Source organism: Mirounga angustirostris, unplaced genomic scaffold (assembly GCF_029215605.1).
Source record: "Mirounga angustirostris isolate CCGP_5_RB_7025 unplaced genomic scaffold, mMirAng1.0.hap1 SCAF_3, whole genome shotgun sequence".
Classification (NCBI taxonomy): domain Eukaryota; kingdom Metazoa; phylum Chordata; class Mammalia; order Carnivora; family Phocidae; genus Mirounga; species Mirounga angustirostris.
In genome coordinates this window covers 52,207,912-52,232,642 of record NW_026991711.1, presented here as the reverse complement: position 1 = coordinate 52,232,642, position 24,731 = coordinate 52,207,912, and the positions used below count along the sequence as shown (strand labels likewise).

General features: G+C 37.8%; 1 protein-coding gene across 5 annotated transcripts in view; it reads right to left on the bottom strand.

Moving 5' to 3' along the window:
* DGKH (diacylglycerol kinase eta) overlaps positions 1-24,731 on the bottom strand; it is a 189,293-nt gene that overhangs the window by 65,910 nt on the left and 98,652 nt on the right. For all 5 annotated transcript variants that reach the window (XM_064586055.1, XM_064586056.1, XM_064586054.1 and 2 more), the window contains exons 5-10: positions 14,031-14,135; positions 13,625-13,757; positions 6,515-6,621; positions 5,724-5,849; positions 1,992-2,094; positions 778-937 (exon numbers count right to left, since the gene is read on the bottom strand). In XM_064586055.1, coding sequence (XP_064442125.1) covers positions 778-937; positions 1,992-2,094; positions 5,724-5,849; positions 6,515-6,621; positions 13,625-13,757; positions 14,031-14,135 — 734 coding nt within the window. The remainder of the gene's footprint in view (positions 1-777; positions 938-1,991; positions 2,095-5,723; positions 5,850-6,514; positions 6,622-13,624; positions 13,758-14,030; positions 14,136-24,731) is intronic.

The following is a 24,731-nucleotide window of genomic DNA, read 5'->3' as shown; positions in this document are numbered from 1 at the left end:
GGGAAAATGTTAAATTAAAAACCCAGGGCCTCTTCGGGGTATCTAAAATCCCCATTTTTACATCTGTGTTCACGCTTTAAGGTGACCATGGAACCCAAGAGAAAAGTGGAGTTGGCAGAAGTAGATCATGAAGAGGTTGCAGGAACCCGGGTTCAGGTGATCCAATATCACCTCTTCAACAAAGTCATATATACACACTAAAAATGTATTAAAAGTACCTCAAGGCATATTTTCCCTCACTGAAAATCGTTTAATTTTTTTTCAGATTGTAAGTTAGAGAACATTCCAGAAAGCTGAAAAGAACAATCAACACCAGTGTTTTTTGTCATTCATATAGGAATTGAGTCTCAAATCCTTGAGGAGCTGTCCTTGAAACCCACAGTAGTGTCTATGCTTTGGTTAAATAACTGATTATTTGTATTACATAAAAATCAATGCTAGCCTTCCATGCAGATCATTTTCTAAAGTTACTGGTTATTTCTGTATTTACCCAAGTTGATTTTTCTTAGAGCTAAGCAAACCTTTAGTATTGTCTGATGCAGAATATATTCTAAAACATTTTCTAAACAAATTTTGGGATTTTCAGCACATAAGGAAGTTATATAAATATCAAAAGGTGAAGTTAAAATTTAGAATTAGAGCTTTAAAAAAAGGAAGAGTGGGAAGATCAATACAGAGATGTCTAGATGGATCGAAAGCCTTCACAAACTGAAAAATCAAACACATTTCATGCTTAGCACTATTTCATTCTAATGAGATTTATCAATAATTAATTACCCTAAATGAGGACCTCCGTTCATTAAATCAAACACCTGAGCCGGATTTAGCAACTGTTTAAATCGACGAAGGAACTTTACTCCCTGATTATCTCCACTCTTAGAATTGACAAAAACCAACAGAGGACTAACACAGAATGAAAATGTCGCTCTACAGAAACCTGTAAAAAAACACAGTACAGGATTAATATGAACAGCTGTCTCTTTTAAACTATTGATAAAACTTCAGAGAAAAGAACATAAATTCACAAAGAACCTTGTTTATTACTTGTACAGTAAATTATAATTTAGCCCCCCAAATGGAGATAGGTTTTATTTACATACTAAGGCTATAGAACTTATCTTTTAAAATATGCTCTACAATGAAAAATCCTACTAAAGATGGTAAAAGTATTAATCATAGATAATTGAAGATACACCACCTACCTTAACAACACCAATGACGTCTATAAATTCACATTTGTCAAAGAATTCATGTTCATATTCAGTATTTTAAAATGTTTTAACTTTTCCTTCATGAGGCTTTAGAAAATACTTTAAAATTTATCATAAATAATAGAACCTTGATTTATCGGGGATTGGGGGGAGGTCTGTTAACAGCACAGGTTAAAAAATCACATCTTTTGCAGCCTGTCCTTGTATTTATAATATCTATTGGCATAATTTACATAAAAAGTTTGAAAATCATAAAGCACTTTATGCAAAACTTTAATAACAGTATATGGTGAAAGCCTTTTGTAATTTGGTTTGCTTAGAAGGAAGACAAGTTCTTTAGCACTTAGAATCAAGTTGTAAGATTCTCGAAAAAGTGATGGAGTTTATAGGAATATAAGTTCCTCCAAGGAAATTATAGGAAAACAGATTTCAATAAGAGCTATGCTGATGGGCAATTTCAATTATGGATGGAAAAAAAAGCACATAAAAATTAACCTTTTTGGATTGCATTTTGTTATAGAATAATGATCTTATTTTGTTTGCTGAAATGTAAAATCTGTAAGTCTTATATGTAATTTCACCAGTGTATTAATAGCTATGTTAAGTTTTAATTCTAAAATGTTCTTTTAAAAGTTAAATGTACTGTTCAGCAATTTGAATGGACTTAAATAAAAGCTGACCAGAATAACCAATTACAGTTCAATTTAATCTAGGAAAGTAAATGTACAAATCAACATTTAATATACCAGGAATATACATATTTACACTACTGATACATACCATCAGAATCAGTGCTATTCAGTGCAATTGGAGGTATGATGGACACTTTACATTGGCCAAGGGGACACACAGGATGGTATAAATCTTTGCAGGCAGTGTGTACCTAATAACAAACAAATAAGCCTTCAAGAATCATAAAAACACATCAATGTTTTATTATGGCATAAATTACATCTATGGAACTGATCATTGAGGATCGACTATATCACAAAATATTCAGTAATTCATAAATTACTTTCATGGCACAACATTTACAATGCTAAAGAATGGGTTAATTATTTTAGAGACGGGAATTTGATTTGGTCTGTGCAGCCTACTTTTATGATTGTCTCAGGCAAGTAGTGTATATCAAGAAATGCCTTCTGAGTGGAATCTGGCTGGCTCAGTTGGTAGAGCATGAGACTCTTCACCTTGGGGTTGGAAGTTCAAGCCCTACACTGGGTGTAGATATTACTTTAAAAAAAAAAGAAATGCCTAGTGAAGACCAGGAGAGAAGAAGGGAAGAGAACAGAGTGCAGAGGAAGAGAGGGGAAAGAGGAAGTGAGGAATGAATGGAAGGAGGGAGGGAGAGGAAGAGAAAGGAGGGAAGCTAACTAGTCCTTACCAATAGCATCGTCCATAAAAAAACTGATGACCTCTACCTTATAACATTCTTACAGAATTTAATGAAAATAAAATTTGTAATGTGTCTGCTTTTTCTGCAGTGGTCCTATAACTTTCTATTCACACCTTTTTTTTATATATAACATTTTCATGTTCCATAGGTACAAATACATGCGTGCCTATTTTCTCAGCTAGACTTCTGGCTCTGTAAAGAAAAGGAAAAGGTCCTATTATTGCACAAGTGATATATATCATAGGCACTCAGTAAAGGTGTGAACTTCATAGAAACAAAAATTTCAAGGTCAGTCAAGATACTATTGTGAACAAGAGCAGGGCTAACGCATTACATAGAATCCAGGGAATTTACAATACTTTAGGTACTTACCTAAAGAGCCTTGAAATGTTTTAAGCAGTAAAAGCAGACATTTCATAAAGAACTTATTTAATACGGCTTTATTTCATTAGTCCTTTTAGAAAACTGGCATATTAATTAAACACCTATTTATCAAAACTTTTGAGAAAATAACTGAAATTAAATAGTGATTCTTGTTTGCTGGTGACCTAATTTTGGATAGTTCTCTATAATCATTTATAATAATTAACATCCTAAATGGATTTCAAAAAAAAAAAACCCACAAGCATGCACAGATAGTTTTAAAAGGAATATTAGAAAGGTATGAGAATTACAGAGCAAAACAGAAAAATATTTATATCAGTGTTAAATGAAAAAAAGCAGAAGATAAATTGTATCTTCACTATTTTTTACAAAAAATGTAAAACTGTATCCAGAGACTGGACAACAACTGGAAAAATTGACTCATTAGAGTTGTGGAACCATGGTCTTACTTTATTCTGTTTAAACTACATGACTGTTTTACAAACTAGATATTCTGTCAGAAACTCATTATTTTAAAGACAAAATAATATGTAAAGAGGTAAGTGATAGTGCATAGGAAGTACAACCCCAAGAAAGAGGTGACAAGGTGTTGGTGGCCTGCAAACCTGAATGTCCAACGGACATAGTGTAGGGCAGGAACGACTTCATGATAAGGTGATATCTAAGTTTGCCAGAAAAAAGAGGGAGAAGACATTCCAGAATGCCCCCTTCCACATCCTGTATTCATCTTTCTATACTGTTCGTGAAATTTTTAAAAGGTGGGAGGGAGTAGAGTGAGCAAGTAAATATCTAATGAACTCCTACTGTGAACGTTAGCAAAGCTGAAAAACGACTGATCAGATACAAGTAGAGACCTATGTACTGCAGGTAGAGACAACTTCTATAAAACCTTTCTAAAGTAGCTGATCACACACATAATCTGCTTTCTTTTTAAAAAGTTAGACGAGAACAGCTGAAGTTCTAGAGGTAGAGAAACAGAGGTACATGTAGACTAATGAAATTAGCTGCAGACGCACACATCAGTGGATGCCTCCCTGAAAAGAAATCTTACGTGGGATGAAGTTTTAAAATGTTTATGGGAGCACTTTACTTACTTATTTATTTATAACATTTTTATCTTACAGGCCTTTTGGGAGCACTCTTAAAATAAGGAATGCCAGGAGGCCACCTGGGTGGCTCAGTCGGTGGACTCTTAATTTCAGCTCAGGTCATGATCTCGAGAGTCCAGAAATCGAGACCCATGTCGGGATCCGCGCTCAGCGGGGAGTCTGCTGGAAACTCTCTCTCTTCCTCTCCCTCTGCCCCTCCCCCAACTCGCGCACACACTCTCTAAATAAATAAATAAATAAATAAATAAATAAAATCTTTAGAAATAAATAAATAAATAAAATAAAATAAGGAATGCTGGGGCACCTGGCTGGCTCCGTCGGGAAAGCGTGTGACTCTTGATCTTGGGGTTGTGCCCTAAGAGGGTTTTAGGGGTTACAGTTTCACCAAAACTCCAAAGACATATCTAATACAGTCTATATATTATATTACAGGGCATCAGAGAAATTAGAAGTAACGCCTGTGGCTGATAAAAGGGGCAACTGACGAAGAATAACAAAAGCATGAGGTTAGAGAGAATCACACTTGATTTAAAAATAAGAAGGAGAGCGCCTGGAGGGCTCCTTAACCAGTCATTAAGCATCTGCCATGACGCGTATCCCAGGGTCCTGGGATCGAGGCTCCGCGGGAGGCCTGCTTCTCCTTCTCCCACTCCCCCTGCTTGTGTTCCCTCTCTCGCTGTGTCTCTCCCTGCCAAATAAATAAATAACATCTTAAAAAAAAATACGAAGGAAACAGATTACCTATCAGGCCCAACTAAAAAACTGCAGGACTTACTGTTTCCAGTGGAAAAAAATGGAATTAATCTCACCAATTATGAAATCAAAACAGCATACTCACATCATTTTCATTTGATGATCTGCATCATACTTACTGAAAGAAATGAGTTTTCCACCTTTTTTGGGGGGTGAGGCGTGACTTCCAAGATGCAACACAAGACCAAACAAATCAGCCCAAAGCAAGGCGATCGCTGTCACTGTTGGACGGCATCGCCCACTGCTGAGACGAGTACCCACAGCTGTTGCCTACCCCCCTCCAGTACGGTGAGCACCGTGCCACCCTCTGAGCGGCCTGAGTTCACCCTCGGAGTTCCTGCTCTGACTGCCCGCATGAAGCCTCGGGCCCGGTGCTCACGCAGTCCGGCTGGACGGGACCATCCCTTGCCATCAGCTCTGTGTCATGCCGTGCGTACTTCTCATTGCTTTCTTACATGTGCGAGAAAGTTTTAAAATATTTATCTATATAATATAAATGTATCTAATTCCAGTTATACCAGTGCGTGGCTGACTGAACGAGGCGTTCTGTCAGAGAACGTGAGCAGGGTTGTATTAAAATTATACTTCGCACGTCAATCAAAATTTGGTGGCTTTCTGGGTTTAATGGGTGGTAAAACAGGGCTGAAAACAGTAAACCATTAAATGTGGCTACAGCATAATGAAAAACAGCAAGAGGGCATTACAAAAAGGATACTTAAAAAGTAACCAGACTGGAAGGAATATACTTCGAAAAAGATGAATGTTGCGATGAGTACGTATGCTACCCTGCTCTGTTAGACCATAAGTTCTTTGCCCCTAAATCACGTGGATTAAAACAAATATATGAAAAGAATTAGAAAGGACTCTCACCATCGTTCTACACCAAAGGCATTTCCAATCTTGTAGACGCAGGACACTCCCACAGGTTTTGTCACATACGGCGCATTTGGCACTGACGGGCAGGTTACCCTCGAGCCACTGGTGTGGCATAGCTAGCTAAGCAGCAAGAACAAAGAGCAGGCGGATTAGAGAGCGGGGGACACCATCCTTACCCAGGGGAGGATCTACGATCATGTCTCACTCAATGGAATCAAGAGATGTACCTATCACTCAGGGCATCCATTCAGTTAGTCCACATTTATTGACCATTTCTTATGCCCCGAGCACCGTAGGGATACAACAACAAGTAAGACTAAATCCCTGACCTTCAGGATGTGAAGTCTAATTGAGGAGCAATGAAGGTAAAGGCATTATCATAAAGCGATGACAAAGTGCTATCAGAGGTGCGTATGCAAGGTGCAATGGAGACAAGGTTTTGAAGGTGGGGGGACACTGTTGAAAGGAGGCCCCAACGTCTAAGGAGTGAACATCCAAATAGACACCCGAGCTAAGCCTTAAAGAGTATCTTACCTGTCAGGTAAGGGTCTCCAACACCAGCCCAGCACAGCAACCATTGTTAAGCCCTATTCACATTTCCCTCAAAATTTAAGAGCTAAAGGAAACTATGAAGGCTCTAACTAGAAAGAGAAACTCATAATTAACCAAAGCCTTCCATTTAATCCTACTAGTAAATACTCCCACTTAACTCTGTCGTTTTCCACAGGGCAAACAATAAAAGGGAGGTGGTACTGGGAATAAACCAAAGACAGAACTGTGCTTACTCCATCTTCATCCTCTATGATGTCCTTCCCGATGGAGGCCAGAGTCGTCCATTTGCAATTATTTGTTGCCCTCACTGCACATCTTTTGTGAGCCTTGAATTTACACACTAAAAAAAAAAAAAAAGTCAACCATTTCTAAATGAATATATACTTTTGGAACAATGATTAGAGGAAATCACAGCATGAAATTTCAAGGGGGGGGGTAGAAGAAAAACAGTAACTTAAAAAGTTTAAATTACTCTTCAACAATAATAAAGGTATTCTGAAAATACCTTTTCAGAAGATATTCATGTATTTATGTTACATGTGGCTATGTATTTATGAAACACTTTTATCAATCTATAGATTGCTACCTAGATTCCACTCGCTCACAAATAAAACAGAAAGGAAATAAATACAAAAGAACTAGTTCTTCAGGAGAAAGGAGAAAACACACACACACAAACACAGAACTAAATAAAATTCAGTAATACAGAGCTGCTGGGAACATCCTATTTCTTAATCTGGGTGTTGATTACATAAATGTTAAATTTGTGAAAAATCCCACAAGTTGTACTCCTCTGATATTTGTATTTTTCTGTACATATAATATATTTAAAATAAAAAGTTTGAAAATATCAGTAAGATAAAGAACAGGATAATTTGGAAGTGTTTTAAAATGCAACTATGTCAAGAAAATATCCAGTTGTGGGAAATAGATCGAAAAAGGTCACATATGGCACTGTTTTTTAAAAGTATTACTGTTGGGATCACTACATTATAATGTAGAAGAAAATAATAATGAAGAAGTACATTACATCCATCACTAATCCTCTAGGAGGAGGAGCCTCTAAAAGAGACATAAGAGACACTGAAACTTATAAGACATTAAGGGAAAAAAATTGAAGACACAAATAAATGGCAAAACATCTCATGCTCATGAATTGGAAGAATTAATATTGTGAAAATGTCCAGAGTACCCAAAGCAATATACAGATTCAATGCAATCCCTGTCAAAATTCCAATGGCATTTTTCAAAGAACTAAAACAAATAATTCTAAAATTTTTATGGAACCACAAAAGACTCTGAATAGCCAAGGCAGTTTTGAGAAAGAAGAACAAAGTGGAAGGTATCATACTATGTGATTTGAAACTATATTACAAAACTATAGTAATCAAAACAGTATGGTACTGGCATAAAAACCAGACACATAGATCAGTGGAACAGAAGAGAGAGAATGGACACATAGATCAATGGAACACATATCTTTATGTGCAAAAAGATAAAGCTGGACCACTACCTTACACCATACATAAGAGTTAACTCAAAATGGATTAAAGACTTGAACCTAAGACCTGAAACCATAAAACTCTTAGAAGAAAACTCCCTGACAGCTAGCTCCTTGACATCAGTCTTGGCAATGATTTTTTTGGGTCTGACACCAAAAGCAAAGGCAACTAAACAAAAATAAACAAACAGGACTACATTGAATTAAAAATTATGACACAGCAAAGGACGCCATCAACAAACTGAATGGGAGAGAATATTTGCAAATCATATATCTGATAAAGGGTTAACATTCAAATTTTACAAAGAACTCATATAAGTCAATGGCAAAAACCAAGCAATCCACTTTAAAAATGGGCAGTGGACCTGAATAGACATTTTTCTAAATAAGACATACAGATGGCCAACAGACACATGACAACATACTCAATATCACTAATCATCAGGGAAATGCAAATCAAAACCACAATGAGATAGCTCCTCATACCTGTTAGGATGGCTATTAGCTAAAAGACAAGAAATTACAAGTGTTGGCAAGGATTTGAAGAAAAGGGAACCCATGTGCTCTGTTGGTGAGAATGCAAATTGGTGCAGCCACTCTGGAAAACAGTATCGAGTATCCTCAAGAAATTAAAAATAGAACTATCACATGATCCAGCAATTCCACTTCTGGGTATTAATCCAAAGAAGATGAAACCACTAATTTGAAAAGATATTTGTAGGGCACCTGGGTGGCTCAGTTGGTTAAGCGACTGCCTTCGGCTCAGGTCATGGTCCTGGAGTCCTGGGATCGAGTCCCACATTGGGCTCCCTGCTCAGCAGGGAGTCTGCTTCTCCCTCTGACCCTCCTCCCTCTCCTGCTCTCTGTCTCTCATTCTCTCTCTCTCTCAAATAAATAAATAAAATCTTAAAAAAAAAAAAAGATATTTGTATCCTCATGCTCATTATAGCATTATCCATAATATCCAAGATATAGAAACAACCTAAGTGTCCCTCAATGGTAAACGGATAAAGAAAATGTGGTATCCATATGTATATCTACACAATGGACTATTATTCAGCCATATAAATGAATCACTTAAGACGACATGAATGGACCTAGAGGATATTTTGCTAAATTGAAATAAGTCAGAGAAAGACAGATACCTTATGATCTAACTTATATGTGGCCTGTAAAAACAACAACAAACCCACAAAAAACCCAGCTCATAGAAACAGAGAACACATTGGTGGTTGCCAGAGGCAGGGGGAGGGAGGTGGGCCAAATGGGTGAAGGGAGTCCAGAGGTCCAAACTTCTGGTTATAAAATAAGTAAGTCATGGGGATGTAATGCACAGCATAGTGAGTATAGTTAATTACACTGTACTGAATACTTGAAAGTTGTTATGAGAGTAAATATTAAAAGTTCTCATCAAAGGAAAAATATCTGTAACTAAGGATTGGTGACAGACGTTCACTAGATCTATTTGGGTAATCATTTTACAATATATACAAATATCAAATCAAAAACACAAGAGAGAGGGAGAAATAAGAGGAAACAACCAGGAAAGAAGCAGCTCATATATGAAAAACAAGTAAACCACAGATTATTTGAGAAATGAACTCTTACTTATAAATCAGAACTTGACTACTGCTAAACTTCTTTATCCTTTTAAGGATACAAATTATCCAAGCATTGGTGGATAAAGATGTTATACCAGTTTCTGACTTTTCAGATAAATACTTAAAAGTAGAGATCACTTCAGTGGAAATTTAAGAAGGTAACTGCTCCTAAATCCTACATGTAAGGTGTCTCCTTTTCACGTGATTTTTGCATTTCTTTTTTTTTTTTTTAAGATTTTATTTATTTATTTATTTATTTGAGACAGAATGAGAGAGAGAGAGAGAGCACATGAGAGGGGTGAGGGTCAGAGGGAGAAGCAGACTCCCCGCCGAGCAGGGAGCCCGATGTGGGACTCGATCCAGGGACTCCAGGATCATGACCTGAGCCAAAGGCAGTCGCTTAACCGACTGAGCCACCCAGGCGCCCCGATTTTTGCATTTCTAACTGTAAACCGTTAACAGGTTTGAAATGATGTGTTGCATGCCATTGTTTTAAAAAGTCCTAATTTGGGGCGCCTGGGTTGCTCAGTCGTTAAGCGTCTGCCTTCGGCTCAGGTCATGGTCCCAGGGTCCTGGGATCGAGCCCCACATCGGGCTCCCTGCTCGGCAGGAAGCCTGCTTCTCCCTCTCCCACTCCCCCTGCTTGTGTTCCCTCTCTCGCTATGTCTCTATCTGTTAAATAAATAAATAAAATCTTTAAAAAGTCCTAATTTAACATAGCATGCAAATGAAAGGGTCGGGTAAAATCACTGAGTGTCTATAGCCAAATACTCAAAATGCTTCAGGATGTCATGGAGAGCCGATATGCAAAAGGTCACTTAAGCTGAGCTAGTTTTTCCTTGAAAAATATTAGTCTAGACATTGGAAAATTTTCATTTAACTGGTCTTTTGTGTATACTGGCAAATTCTTTCGGAAATCCTACTATTTTTGTTATAAATGACTTTGGGACTCGAGCACATACTTCATAGAGAATAAACCGGTTTTTCAATGGACTCTCATTACTGATAGACAAATGTATAAAGAGCGAGCACCACAGGAAGTAAGCTTAGTCTGAAAAACAATTTTAGCATGACCTGCTCCCTTTTGCTCCCATACAAGTGACTATTTTAAAATTGAGGTTAATTAGTAACTCTAGGTTTTTCATCTCTTATGGTATTTCTCAAAAGTGTGGTCCTAGTTTTAGTTTTATCTGCAACGTAATTCCCAGGCTGCTTTTTAAGTACAAGGAAGTATTTGAATTAACAGTCAATAACTGTTTTTTTAAGAGGCAAAGGAGTAAGTAAAAGAGAGCAACAGGGAATGATTTCATGGCTTTTTGAAATTTTGCCATTAAAAATCAAACAGCTCATTAAAAATAAAAATCATACTTGTAATAATAAAGTGCTTCATGAAATGAGTCTTGAAAATTACGAAGTTGCTTAATGTAGCATACAATAATAATAAAATAAACCAAACTGTGATTACAGTCACTAAGGAATGGAAATGATTAATAGGCACCTTAATTTTGTTAGGCAACAATTAGATTTCTCCAAATAAGTTATTCTGAAATAAAGCACTTTTCCCTGACCTATAAAGCCATTATTTTAAAACCCAGAACTTAAAAAAATATACTGACATGTAACAAAGTTATTTTTAATTGCAATTTTCAGTCCACCACATTGAATCTTTGTTAAGTATTCAACAGTGGCTAAGAGAAAAATTCATAGGTACCTATGTTAACATATTTGATGCTGTTGATTAAAAAAGAAAAAATCACCATTTAATTTTTTTGTTCAGTTACTGTTTAAATAACTGTGAAGAACAATTATGCTCTGAAATCATAATTAACATTCTTAGGGAATTATTTATGAAAAGTATTTTCCATCTCCTATTTTTCATTCATATACTTTACATATGCAAGGCTTTAAAATAACAATTTTAGTAGTTATTCAACACAAGCCCGGAAGCCAAATCAGTACAGGCTTGTTGAAGGGCAGAAAGATTAAGTAAATTTAGTGATGGCTTCACACATTGGAAACTGAATTCCATTCCAATACAAAGTTATTCCTTGTCACTGTTGGAACGAATTTTTCTTGTATTTGCATCTCTGTTATATCTTCTAAAGCCTGTTGTATCCTATGTCCTTTGCTTTTATCAAGCAAGCAGTTTATTCAGATTTGGGGGGAGTTTCTAAAGTTTAAGTATAACTTGGATTACAAGAAAATGATCCTGAATAACCACATTCTCACAAAATAAAAAGGTAGCTTCTTGACACATTCATAAAACCCTTGGGATTTTTAAAATCTTCTGCTACAGGGCGCCTGGGTGGCTCAGTTGGTTAAGCGACTGCCTTCGGCTCAGGTCATGATCCTGGAGTCCCGGGATCGAGTCCCGCATCGGGCTCCCTGCGCAGCGGGGGGTCTGCTTCTCCCTCTGACCCCCCCCCCATGTTCTCTCTCTATCTCATTCTCTCTCTCAAATAAATAAATAAAATCTTTAAAAATAAATAAATAAATAAATAAATAAATAAATAAATAAATAAATAAAATCTTCTGCTACAGTCCTAACAATACCAATGGGCAAGACACCACAGATTTAAAATTTTTATCAGCAGAGAAAATGAATACTAACATATATTCCTCTAAAACTCTAATTTAAAAATACAATAACTGAGACATTAAAAAGTCAGGAAGACTTCATTATTAACAGAATAATAACAAAGTTATTTAAAGACTTTAAGTTTCTTATTCTCATTGGCTAATGCAATTTTCATTTTTCTTCTAAAAGGTTAGGAAAAATACTTAATCGTCCCAGTTTAAACTCAAGACACAAACAACTAAATATATTTAATAATGCATAACTCTCAAATCAAAAGAGTACCACAGAGTATCTCAGATCTGATATCTTTTTAAGCACTTTTGGAAGGAGAGGCCAGGAGGCAGCTAAAAAGACCTTCAAAATAACATCTCAACAGTATTACACACTTGGTAAGAGTAACTCAGAGCTTCAGGAATCCCTGTAGATTACTAAAGTCATAAAGAGCAATTACACCTTGTTTGCAACCACTCTTAAAATCTATAAAAAAAAAATGTGTAATGCCTCTTCCAAATGTTCATTTTCATGAATTTTAATGCCTCAGGCGATGATGTAATCTGCAATTATTTACTTGATGGATTTCTAACAGAGCACAATTACAAACTTCCACAATTTCTTTGACTAGAAAAGTAGTTTCCTTGTATATATTCTCCCATTTAATTTTCATAGTGTCTGTGAGATATAAATGACTATTATCCCCGTTTTGCAGATGAGGAAACAAAAGTCAAAAAGAGTGGAGCTCTTTCTCCTGGTCACCGTTTGTAACACTGGGAGTGGGACCAGAACCTGGAGGGTGAAACTGAGGAGCTCTGTTCTTCACCTCTGTGCTCTATCATGCTAAATCGCTGAAATTACGACATATCTCAGATTTGATACCTTAAAATCAATGAAAACTGGGACTCTATTACTAGTTTATTATTGAAGTATAATAAAGTTATATTCAAAATTAAGATTCTTTTGTATTTAAGAGAAAAAGGCTAGTATTAGTATTAGCTCTAGTTCAGAAAGTAGAACACAGTAGTGTGGTCACAGAGGTATGGAATTAAATAAATCTGAAGACGTTATGAGTTTTCCTTTGGTAATTACTAGTATATTTGCTTCTACTGGTCACTGCTTTTTTATTAAAAAAAAAAACCCACAAATCCTATAACAAAAACAACAGCCTTGGGCTTATTTTTAGAAAACTTTAAAGAATTAAAAAGGATGGTATCCATTTAAATTAAACATAAAGTGAAGTAAAAGAAAACATTTAAAATAAGGAAATAGAAATAACAAACGGAAATTCTGTCAAAGAGTCTGTACAGTCCTCACCGAAACTTTTAATCAGTCAGAACAGAAAAAGAAGACTAGAAAACCAGAAAGACAGATAAAGTCTAAAGATGTTTTTTAAGCAGTAGGTGCTAGTTCCTCAGGAGTGAAATGCTACGTCTTGATTTATACTTCCTTCTCGATGATTTGTATCATCCTTCCCTCAGCAAAAATATTTCCCAAGTTAGTCCCATGTGTGCAGAGCTCCACTCGAAGCTACGGTAAAACGGAAATGCTATGTTCCCGCTGAGGTGCTCCCACCTCCTGCTTCCACCCGTGCTGACGTTTCCCTGTTCGGATGGCAACGGGTTCCCTGTGTGGTCGGTGCTGAGGGAGAATGCGGGCCACGGGTACTTACCTTCGCAGGACAGGCCATGGGAGGTGACTCCAGAAAGACTCTCTCTGCACACGTTACAGAAAGTGGGTCGTGCATGGGAGCAGGCGTACCAGTTATGCATCCCTGAGAAATGTTCCACGTTAAATTGGGCCACCTAGAAACGAGACGTTAGCACAGATTTGCCAAGCAAGAGAACAAGACGACAGATAGTGAACCTCTGGGATGCATTTAGTTAGGATTAAAATTTCAAATCTGTAATTTTTAAAACGAAAACACGTTAAGTAAAAAAAAAAAAAAGTCAATATCAGATGGAAGCAAGTTGCTTAATGAATCTACACATACTTTTCTTTGCAGAATAGAGCCTTAGCTCTTCGGTTGACATTCCTTCTCTGAGAACAGGAGGCGCCGGAAGAAGATGCTACTTTACCTCGTAAGGTTCTCTGGTCTGTACAGACTTCAGTGAGCTCATCCAATCCTCCATCTCCTTCCTGTTCTCAGCGCACAGCATCAGTCTTCTGAATGGAGTGATTATCTGAAAGGGGTAATTCAATCTAATGATTGTTAATAACCAACAAGACAGATTATTGCCAAACCCAGCAATCAATCGTAAAAGGAAATTCCATTTCTAATCTCGGAGTCCTTATTTCCTTGATGAAGATAGTAAGAGTCTCTGTAATGTAAATGAGTTTAGTTCTCTGAGTACGATACAAGGGGGTCTAGTAAAGAAAAATTCTAAGGAGGCATTTCTTGTCTTTAATCTCATTGCTCCTTACTTAGGCTTTTTTTAGCCCAGTATCAAAGGCTATGAACCCAAATAAACAATGTACTCCTATTTCATGGAATGTATCTTGAAAATTGATTTTAAATATACTTCAGAATAGGGGCGCCTGCGTGGCTCAGTTGTTAAGTGTCTGCCTTCGGCTCAGGTCATGATCCTGGGGTCCTGGGATCGAGCCCCTATGGGGCTCGATCCTCAGCGGGGAGCCTGCTTCTCCTTCTCCCACTCGCCCTGCTTGTGTTCCCTCTCTCGCTGTGTCTCTCTGTCAAATAAATAAATAAATAAAATCTAAAAAAAAAAAAATATATATATATATATACTTCAGAATAATTCATAATAAGCTTGAATTCATACACAGTTTTCAACATGGAAATTTAAAAAACTGAAAACCAAAGGAATGCAATATTGAATGACTCATAATCCGTTCATGATAATATCACAAATATTCTGTTATTAAATAATGTTGGATTTACATATCCTTTCCATTGTCTATTTTAATATGATTTATTTATTTTTTTTTATTTTTTAAAGATTTTATTTATTTATTTGAGAGAGAGAGAATGAGAGAGAACACATGAGAGGGGATAGGGTCAGAGGGCAAAGCAGACTCCCTGCCGAGCAGGGAGCCCGACCGGGACTTGATCCCGGGACTCCAGGATCATGACCTGAGCCGAAGGCAGTCGCTTAACCAACTGAGCCACCCAGGCGCCCTATTTTAATATGATTTAAATATGAAGGATATTTTCCTCATTGTATAGAACTACTCCTTTTTAGTGCGAGCCGGGCAAAAGAATTAACATAAAAGTACTTCAGTTGGCTTTAAGGGGAGAAAATAATTGTAACTTTTATCTTTTCATCATGTCACTAAAGAATGCAAATTAATTGTATTAAGAGACTTAGGGCAAGTGAAATGAAGACTGCTGTTACAGCACCAAAAGTACTTCAAAGTGAGATTCTGAAATGACTTGAAAGAAGCCCCTATTTATGTGTGAATGCAGCATTCTCATTGTAATCTTGAAGTTGCTAACTCCTAAGTATTCACTGCAAAGAAGGGACCTTTTATTTACTTGTGTAAGAAGAGCAAACTTTACACACATACCTCGAAACTACCTCTAAATAATAAGTCATATACTTACTTACATAGCCAATAAGAAATTTTCTCAAGTTAGAAGCCATTTGATCAAGAGGTAATCTACATATTGCATTATGGAGCAGATTTCCGAAGTCATGAAAAAGCAATAATCATCTAAAAACAAAAGAAACTCTTCCCCTACTGAGTACACCTGCAAGCCTCAATCACTGCTGTCCATCTTAGGAAATAAGCCCATTATTCAAAACTACAGAGATCAGCCCAGTCTTAGCTACTCACCGCTCATTGCCTCCTTTTGTCTTTAGTTCAGACAGCACAATCCTTCCTTAAACCAAGGGTCCTTTCAGGCATCTGACAGGCACTCACACTTAAATACAGCCAGCCAGAAGTCACATGGAGGAGGCGCACCAACCGCTCAGCTTTGGGCATTTGTTAATTGCATATGAAATTGAACAGAACCTCACTTCTGCATTTTTTTCTGTTTTCCACCACCCCCTTTGGAAAAAGCTTATTAGCAGTTGGTCACTTCTCTTCCTGAATAAATAGTTAATGAAAGAGCACTGCCTCCCTCGTTACTTAGGAGCCAAATGGATGCTTTATTGCTTCAAAATGTTTTTCTAGGACAGCTCATCAAATGCAGCAGAAAAGATACCATTAAATCATAATACTCCCCTGGCTCTGACGACCGGCCTGGCACTCCAGAAACCTCCCAGTTTCACTGGACTGACTGAATAAATCTGGTATTTATTTGAATAAGTATCACTGCTAGCATTTCTTTTATTTATTTATTTATTTATTTATTTATTTATTTATTTATTTATTTGCTATACTATATGATGATAATGACAATGAGCTGCTCCTTAGAAGATATTGGAAAAATATCAACAAACAGATGAGGAAAAAAACTGCCCCCCCCCCCAACTGCACTGCATCTCATCTCACCCACAGCAGGAATATAAGATGGCAAAAGTGAAGTGCAGCAGACCCCTGTACAATACTGAAAGAGTCTGGCATGCCATCTCCCATTGGGTACCACGCTTAAACTATTCCAACAGAGAGTTTCTTCCTTTAACTCAGATTTTTGATTCTGCAATGAAGGAAACTCTGAAAACTTCTGTGGTAATTTTAAATGTTCAACAACTTTTTCCATTAAGAAATTCTTATTTCTAATCTAAAGTTCTTTACAACAAACTGATCATATTTGCCCTATTGCAGTCCTTGTTTTTCTTTTTAAACTATATGCAATTTACTTTACTTTCTTATTTTTTAAGACCAGCTTTATTGAAATATAATTCACAATACCATTCAATTCGTCTGCTTAAATGGTACAATTCGATGGTTCTTAGTGTATTTACAGCACTATAGAACCATCACCATCAACTATTTTAGAACGTTTTCACAACCCCAAAAAGGAACTCCCCATTTTCCCCAAAGTTGGCCCCCACCCCCAGCCCTAGGCAACAAGGTCTTAAGTGACTCATATGAGAGTAGAGATACTTACTTCTATATTTCAAACAGTAACCTGAGAACCTCTACATCCAAGAGCGTAGGTCCTCAACTACGAGTGTGCACCTGAATCAAGCCAAGAGTTTTTCCAAAATATAGCCAACCATGCTCCAAACCAGACTTGGTGTATCGAAATCTTATTTTGGAGGAAGGCATGGATAATTTCAGATGTAATCCGTAGTTTGGCAAAGCTTACAGGTGATTCTGATGCACATCTCTGTTAATCAGCCATGAAGGGTAGGATAAGCATCCAACTTTGCCATTAATCAAGTCAGGACCTGGTCTTAGGAATGTAAAGAAAGTGCTCTTAATCTTTACGGCTCCTTATCTCCCTTTTCAGCACTTTTCTTTTTTTTTTTTTAAAGATTTTATTTATTTATTTAATTGACAGAGAGAGAGAGAGAGAGAGACAGTGTGAGGGGGAACACAAGTAAGGGGAGTGGGAGAGGGAGAAGCAGGTTCCGGCTGAGCAGGGAGCCCGATGCGGGGCTCGATCCCAGGACCTCGGGATCATGATCTGAGCCGAAGGCAGTTGCTTAACCAACTGAGCCACCCAGGCGCCCCTTTCAGCACTTTTCTGCTCCCAAATTTCCAGTGTTCTCATCTGTCCCTAACAGTATTCCTTTATATGGGATCCATCGGAAAGAGCCTACCACCTACAGCACGCTTGTGATATAACAGAGGTCCCAAAATGATGATCTCTGATGTTTTTGTTTGGCCATTCTGTTTGAACCCTGCAGTGTTGTGTTGTAAAACCACAACAATGACAAGAAGTTAAGATCCATCCTTTTGGACACGTACTTTGCTCTTCAGGGTACAAGCAGCTTACACCTATTTTCTTCAGCTGGCCACTTCATACACTTACGTTACCAAGTGGCCGCTGGAGGCATTTGAGTTTGCAAGTCCTGCACAGACTGACTCCTTTCCTTTCTGGGGTCAATACTTCCTTATTTTCTCATCCAGTTGCCACAAGTCCCACCTATTTTCTAAGATGACAACTGCTGACCTAAAAGTAATTTTTTCTGAGGTGTTATAGATGATAAAGGTTCCATGCATATTTTCTCCTAGTGGTGCTTGAATTTTAATGGAAGACTAAGAAGAGTACCATGTCACAACAAATGCATTTTTGGCACCAAGACCAAAGAAAGAGCCAGATAGTATAATTCAAATCAACCAAATAACAGAATTTTAGATTAAAAAGAGACCCTATCATACTGATGTAATACCATAAACATTCATTATATCGCTGTAAACACTGTGGAATCTGCATTAAGTGCTCATGAAGAGAGTAGTTCCATAAAATCTGGGAGCACAAACTTAACAATATCTCAAAAGATGTAAAATAACATAGAAAGATGTAATGGACTAACGATAAGACTGAGGTTGACAATAATTCATATACACTCAAGAGCCTCATTATTAATCTACTGCTGGAATTTATAAAGAAATCCTGCTAGGCAGGCAGTGCACCATGTCAACAGGATCCTAAATCATATTGCTTGGAAGTTGAACTAAGGTCTTCCTATTCCCTTTCAGAAAGATCTACAAATCTTTTCAGATGTCTATTTTGAGCCATGTTTAGATTTATACACAAACACACACATACACCCTTCACTGAGAGTTAAAGAGGATCTTTGAAAGTCATTCCATCCTTCTGGTTTTGGCTGACTGATCATCTTTCCAATGGATGAGTCATTCTAGCTGAATAACAACTTACTGATCTTTGTGGGCATTCCTGTAATGTAGACTAGGGAGTATCAAACATGTACATAGGCTCTCAGAATAAAGAGGGAGGCATTAGTCATGACACAGGGAAGTCTATCCCATGCTGCTTATTTTCCTATCTAAGGAGAAGTTATTTATCATCGGTATATATAATATTAATTTCAAAAACTCAAACTATAAATCAAGGAACTACCTAAACTTTGGTATAAATAATTGATGGAGAATTCTGTAGCATATGAAACATTACTCATTTGTGACAAGATTCCACAAAAAAGTGTAAGTATTGACAAAATAGATTCTGATGGAAGTTTTTTGGTAAATATATAAAACTATTATTCGGAGAAATGTACTAATTATAGAAAGGAAAAAGACCTCTGGACAAGAGCAGAACATCTTTGCCAAGAAAATGTCTGTCTGCTTATCTACAGGAATACCTGACTACAAGCTTATGGCAAAAAGGCAATATCTCATTGATTCTTCAATCATCTCTGTAAACTAAGCACAGAATTAATTTTGTTACAATACATTGAAGGGAAAAAACAAATGTAAAAGCTAAATGAGTTGTCTACAGTAAGTTAATATACTTCTCATATGAGGAGTTAATAAAACAGCACTGTTATAGCAAGTAAAATAAAATAAAAATAAAATAAAAAATTATTCCTTCACTGTAAAATACTGAATTGAGTAACTACAGGCAATTCAATAAATCTCACTCTTTCACAGGCTTTGTTTGAGAAGAACAATGAAAAAGAAGTAGAGTTAAAAACTGGCAATGATATTTTTAGGGATGCCTATTGAAGAATGAGGGGTCAAGTAGGATGATGTGAAAGATTTGCTTTAAAATACTGCAGATAAACTAGGGAAGAGACAGACTAGATGAAGCAAGTGTTGGCAACATCAAGATAGTAGTCGGAGCTGAGCAATGGGGATGTGGGGTTTCACAGTTACCCTGAGTTTGTGTATATTTGAAATTTTTCACAATTTAAAAAAACAAACAAACTGTACCCAAGCATTGGAGAACAAGCAAAACCCTTCAAGGAACTAAGGATGTAGGTGAAGGACCTGGGTGTCTTAGTCTTCTCTTATGTATATAGACCCTATTTAACCCTTGGCCCAAACTCAGCTTACAGACCACACCTACCAGGACCCAAGTTTCTGACCTTTAACTGCCCTCTCCCGTAACAAATTCACATTAGAAGGGTAATGTGGTCCCTTTGCTCAAATGACCTAAAATGTACATAGAAGTTAATGAAGCAAGTCTTCTGATCACTGGGTGAGATCGGGTGGGATGGTCTGAGCAGAAGAGAGCTATGCAAATCTTACTTCCACAATTCTTTTTTTTTTTTTAAAGATTTTATTTATTTATTTGACAGAGAGAGACACAGCGAGAGAGGGAACACAAGCAGGGGGAGTGGGAGAGGGAGAAGCAGGCTCCCCGCTGAGCAGGGAGCCCGATGCGGGGCTCGATCCCAGGATCCTGGGATCATGACCCGAGCCAAAGGCAGCCACTTAACCGACTGAGCCACCCAGGCACCCACTTCCACAATTCTTGAGCTTCGATGACTCTGCTTAAGATTAGGTTGGCAGGCCACAAAACCTACTTCTTGACTAAGGAATAATGGCCTCATAACAAAGTCATTTTCCATGTTAATTTGATTTCCCTCTATAACCTAATGTTGGTTTTTTACTGCCTTAGAGTATTAAGTATAAATAAAACATAAATTCTGATATGTTTCCATGAAAAAAAGAACCACAGATTTCAATGCGGTCAAGTACCAATGTTCTCACTACATACACAGTGTTTCCATAGGATCTCACATTCTAAAAAGTAAATTTTTCCTTTATTTCAGTGTAAAAATCCAAAATCCTCTAAAATCAAAATTTTACTGAAAAGCACTTAATAAAATATTAACACAATAAAATAGAGGCGTGTAAGCTGGCAGAATCCAGTTTTCAAATAAGCAACTGAATTCAACACTGTATAATTCAAAGAGTCTTAGAATCTATACAAAAAGTGTTAAATAAAGCAATCTATTTAATTATCTTCTGGGACTATCTTGTCTTTAAGACTTTGTTTCAGAGTAATGGGCCTAATTGTGACTTCTCAGAGTCTCTGGTTCACTGGAGAACCAAAGGTAGAAGGATGTAGTGAAACCATAGAAGTTAAAGACAGCCCCTCTGCAGGCTGTGCTCCCCAGTCCTGCTCTCCCTGGAAAAAGGACCTGGCAAAGGCCTCAGGGAGTCTACCAAGAAAGGCTTTCCGTGTTGCTTACTGCAGTATTCCATTCTATCACTTGTATAGATAAATTACATGTATAATAATAAGCCACTGTTTCTTTGAAGACTAATTAGGTTTGGATTCAAGTCAGTACGGGAAGTTTCTAAGAATTTAAGCAAACTGTAGTTATTAATGTTTGGTCAATCCCTATCCTATTAGTTTCCTATTGCTGCGGTAACAAATTATTCTCTTACAGTTGTGGCAGTCAGAAGTTTAGGGTCAAGGTGTCCAAAGGGCTATTTTCCTTTTGGAGGCTACAGGGGAGAATCTACTTGCTTGCTTTTTTCCCCTTCTAGACGCTGCCTGCATTCCTTGGGGCTCATGGTCCCTTCCTGGCATCAATCCAACCTCTTGCTTCCATGGTCAAATCTTCCCTGATTCCTCCTGCCTCCCTCTTATAAGGGCCCCTGTGATTATACTGGGCCCACTCCATAACCCTGGATAATCTCATCTCAAGATCCTTAACACAATCAAAACTACAAGGTCCCTTTTGCCATGTAAAGTGACATTCACAGCTTACAGACTTTAGGATGTAAATATCTTTATGGTCCATTATTCAGCCTACCACCCCCCTATCATAGATATAATACATAATTATAACTTTTGACATTGTAATAGTGAACTGGTAAATCAATGACACTGTCCTCTATTTTCTTATTATATTCATAATTTCAATGAATGTCCTCATTGGAAACAACGTTTCTTCCAAATAATTAATAGTTACGTTCTCAAAAAATAGGACATTTAGGGGGCTCTAAGGTTGATAATTAAGCAGAATGATTACTCCTGCTTCATCTCACACTTTCAAAGTGCTTTGCTGTCAGTAAGATGACATATATTATCTCATTTAATCTTCCATATAACTGGCCCACTTGATAAGTAAAAAGAAATTTAACTTGTTTAGAACTGCAAACTTGGTAAGTAGGAGAATCAGAACAGACAGTCAGGTCTTCTGGTTTCAAAGCACACTCCTTTTCCCTGTTACAAAAGACAAGTAGGGCCTGTTTCTCAGCTGCCTTTATGTGGGCCACAGAACCCTGTCAAAAAATGAAATCTATTGTGCTATCATTTGATATGTGTAGCTCTAAGAAATCAAGTGCCAGCAAAACAATTTTGTCAAGATAAAAACAAAAGCATTAAGATATAGAAGGTTTCAGATTAGCAATAACAAAGTAATATTTCCTGTAAAAAATTTTAAAATAATTAAGCTATCACTTCTATTCACTATATACGTAATAATAGCTATAACTATGCCCTATTACTAAAAACATACTTGGTTCGCCAAAATTGGTATTTTTTTTAAAGATTTTATTTACTTATTTGAGAGGGAGAGAGAGAGAGAAAGAGAGCAAGAGCACAAAAACAGGGGAGGGAGAAGCAGGCTCCCCACTGAGCAAGGAGCCCGACGCGGGTCTCGATCCCAGGACGCTGGGATCACGACCTGAGCTTAAGACAGATGCTTAACCAACTGAGCCACCCAGGTGCCTCCAAAATTAGTATTTAAAAAAAAGCCTAAAAATTACTGATCAGCACTTTAAGAGCAGACCAAAATCCATGAATATTTAGACTGCCAATATAAAGCAAGCATATTTTACAACTACCGAAGGTACATAAAAGAATTCGAAACTGAAAGGCAGGCTACACAACCAGCTGCATTATTCTATGCAGTTCACTTAGTGTGAGCAGGTTTGCAAGCTTTTCTTCAAGTTCAGCGCCCAAGTGTTTGAAAAACAGTTTGCTAACTTTCCCTGATAACCTTTGACTTTCCACCACAACATGCTATTCTTACCTCGACAGCACTTTTATCCACTTATATATTAGCATTTGATCCTTTTCTGAGTCCACCCACTTCCTGTCTGCTTCACAACTGTATTGTAAAGGGCAAGCACAATCCTAGCACAGAGCATGTTAATCTTAAGTGATGGGCAAAGATGATGGGGTAGATGAGCTACAACACCATGAGAAACATGCTGAAGGATACCTATTGTGATAGTTTAAAGCTTACACTCTTTATTGGACTCCAACACCAAATTTTCATCCATTCACTAAAAAACATAGAGTGCCTTATTTTATGCCAAGCAACGTGGCAGCTCAGGGACAGAGAGATGCTCCTTGTACTCACGGAGCTTGCAGTTCAATGAGGAGCACAGAGAAGTAAACCTAATTCCAATCTTCCAAACCACTCCACTTAGCTTCCAAGATCCTTCAAGATCTGGACCCTTATCTTCTTGTCAGCACCCAGGGTGCACCTAGAATACAATGAAAGGCAGCTAACCAAGACCAAAGACTCAGAGAAAGCTTTCTGGGAAGCGATATTCAACCAAATAAGGGTGAGAGGCAAGTGAGACTTGGAGCATATTTCTGTGGGGAGGGAGCCAGGGGGAAGGCACAGAAGGAAGGGATGCTGCAAACCAAGGGGCACACAAACACATAAGGAAGAAAGGTCAAGATAAGGGCTGGGTATTGTGAGTAGTATAAGGTGGCCCCACGGGTGGAAGAACAAGGCGAAGCCAGAGAGGTAATCACAGAAAACCTTCTACCGTGCTAAGGGGTATGGATTTGAAGCTTAAAGTGACAGAGCACGCACCCTAATGGGCTTTCAGCCAGGAAGAGCCAGGAATGGTTCTAGAGAGATGGCTGGCAGCCTTACAGAGGGTCAGCTTGGTGGTCGGGTCACAGGGGAGAAGACGCTTTTTTTTTTTTAAGATTTATTTATTTATTTAAGGGAGAGAGAGCGAGGAGGGGCAGAGGGAGAGGGAGAGGCAGAAGGTGAGGGACAGAATCCCCTAGCAGACTCCCCGCTGAGCCCGTTGAAGGGCTCGATCCCAGGCCCAGAGATCATGGCCTGGGCTGAAATCAAGAGTCCGACTAATGCCCTGGAGAAGACTCATTAACCTTTGGAAAAGGCCTGACAGGACGTGAGGTCAGGGTGGCAGCAGGTTGCTGTGTATGGGAGCATGCCATGAAGATCTGAGCAGATAGGAGACAGGAAAAAGAGTGAATAGCTTTCTTGGAGGAGACAGAATTAATGGTACCTGGTGACTATCCGGTTGCAAGGCGTGACAATGAGGGAGCAGTTTAGATGACTCTAGCTTTCACATCTGCAATGGAAATAGCTTACAAGTCCAAAATAGTAAGAATTACCACTTACGGAGTAACTGTAACAGGCCAGGACCTGTGTGTGCTAAATATAAAATACATTATTTATATAAGATAAATAAGATTTATCTAAGCTACAAGATCTTACGGCATCTACACAGCCCCAAAGGTAGTGATCCATTTTACATTTGAGGAACTTAAGGCTCAGAAAGATTTGTCACTTGCCCGAGGTCACAAAGCACACGTAGGATTTGAAACTAAATTCTGTCTGCCTTCCTAGCCATCTACTAGAGAATGAAGGAATAGAAAAGATTTTACGGACATTACCCTAGAAGAATAGGCAGAAAAGGCTTCACATGCTGCGCACTTTTTCTCCTCTTAAAAATAATCAGGGCAGGGGCACTTGGGTGGCTCAGTCGGTTAGGCGTCTGCCTTCAGCTCAGGTCATGGTCCCAGGGTCCTGGGATCGAGCCCTGCATCGGGCCTGCTTCTCCCTCTCCTCCCCACTCATGCTCTCTTCTCGCTATCTCTGTCTGTCCCTCTCTCTCAAATAAATGAATGAAATCTTTAAAAAAAAAATAATTAGGGCCACTGTACAGTTGTATTTCAATCCTATATATACTCGTATATTCTTTAAAGATGAGCAAGAAAA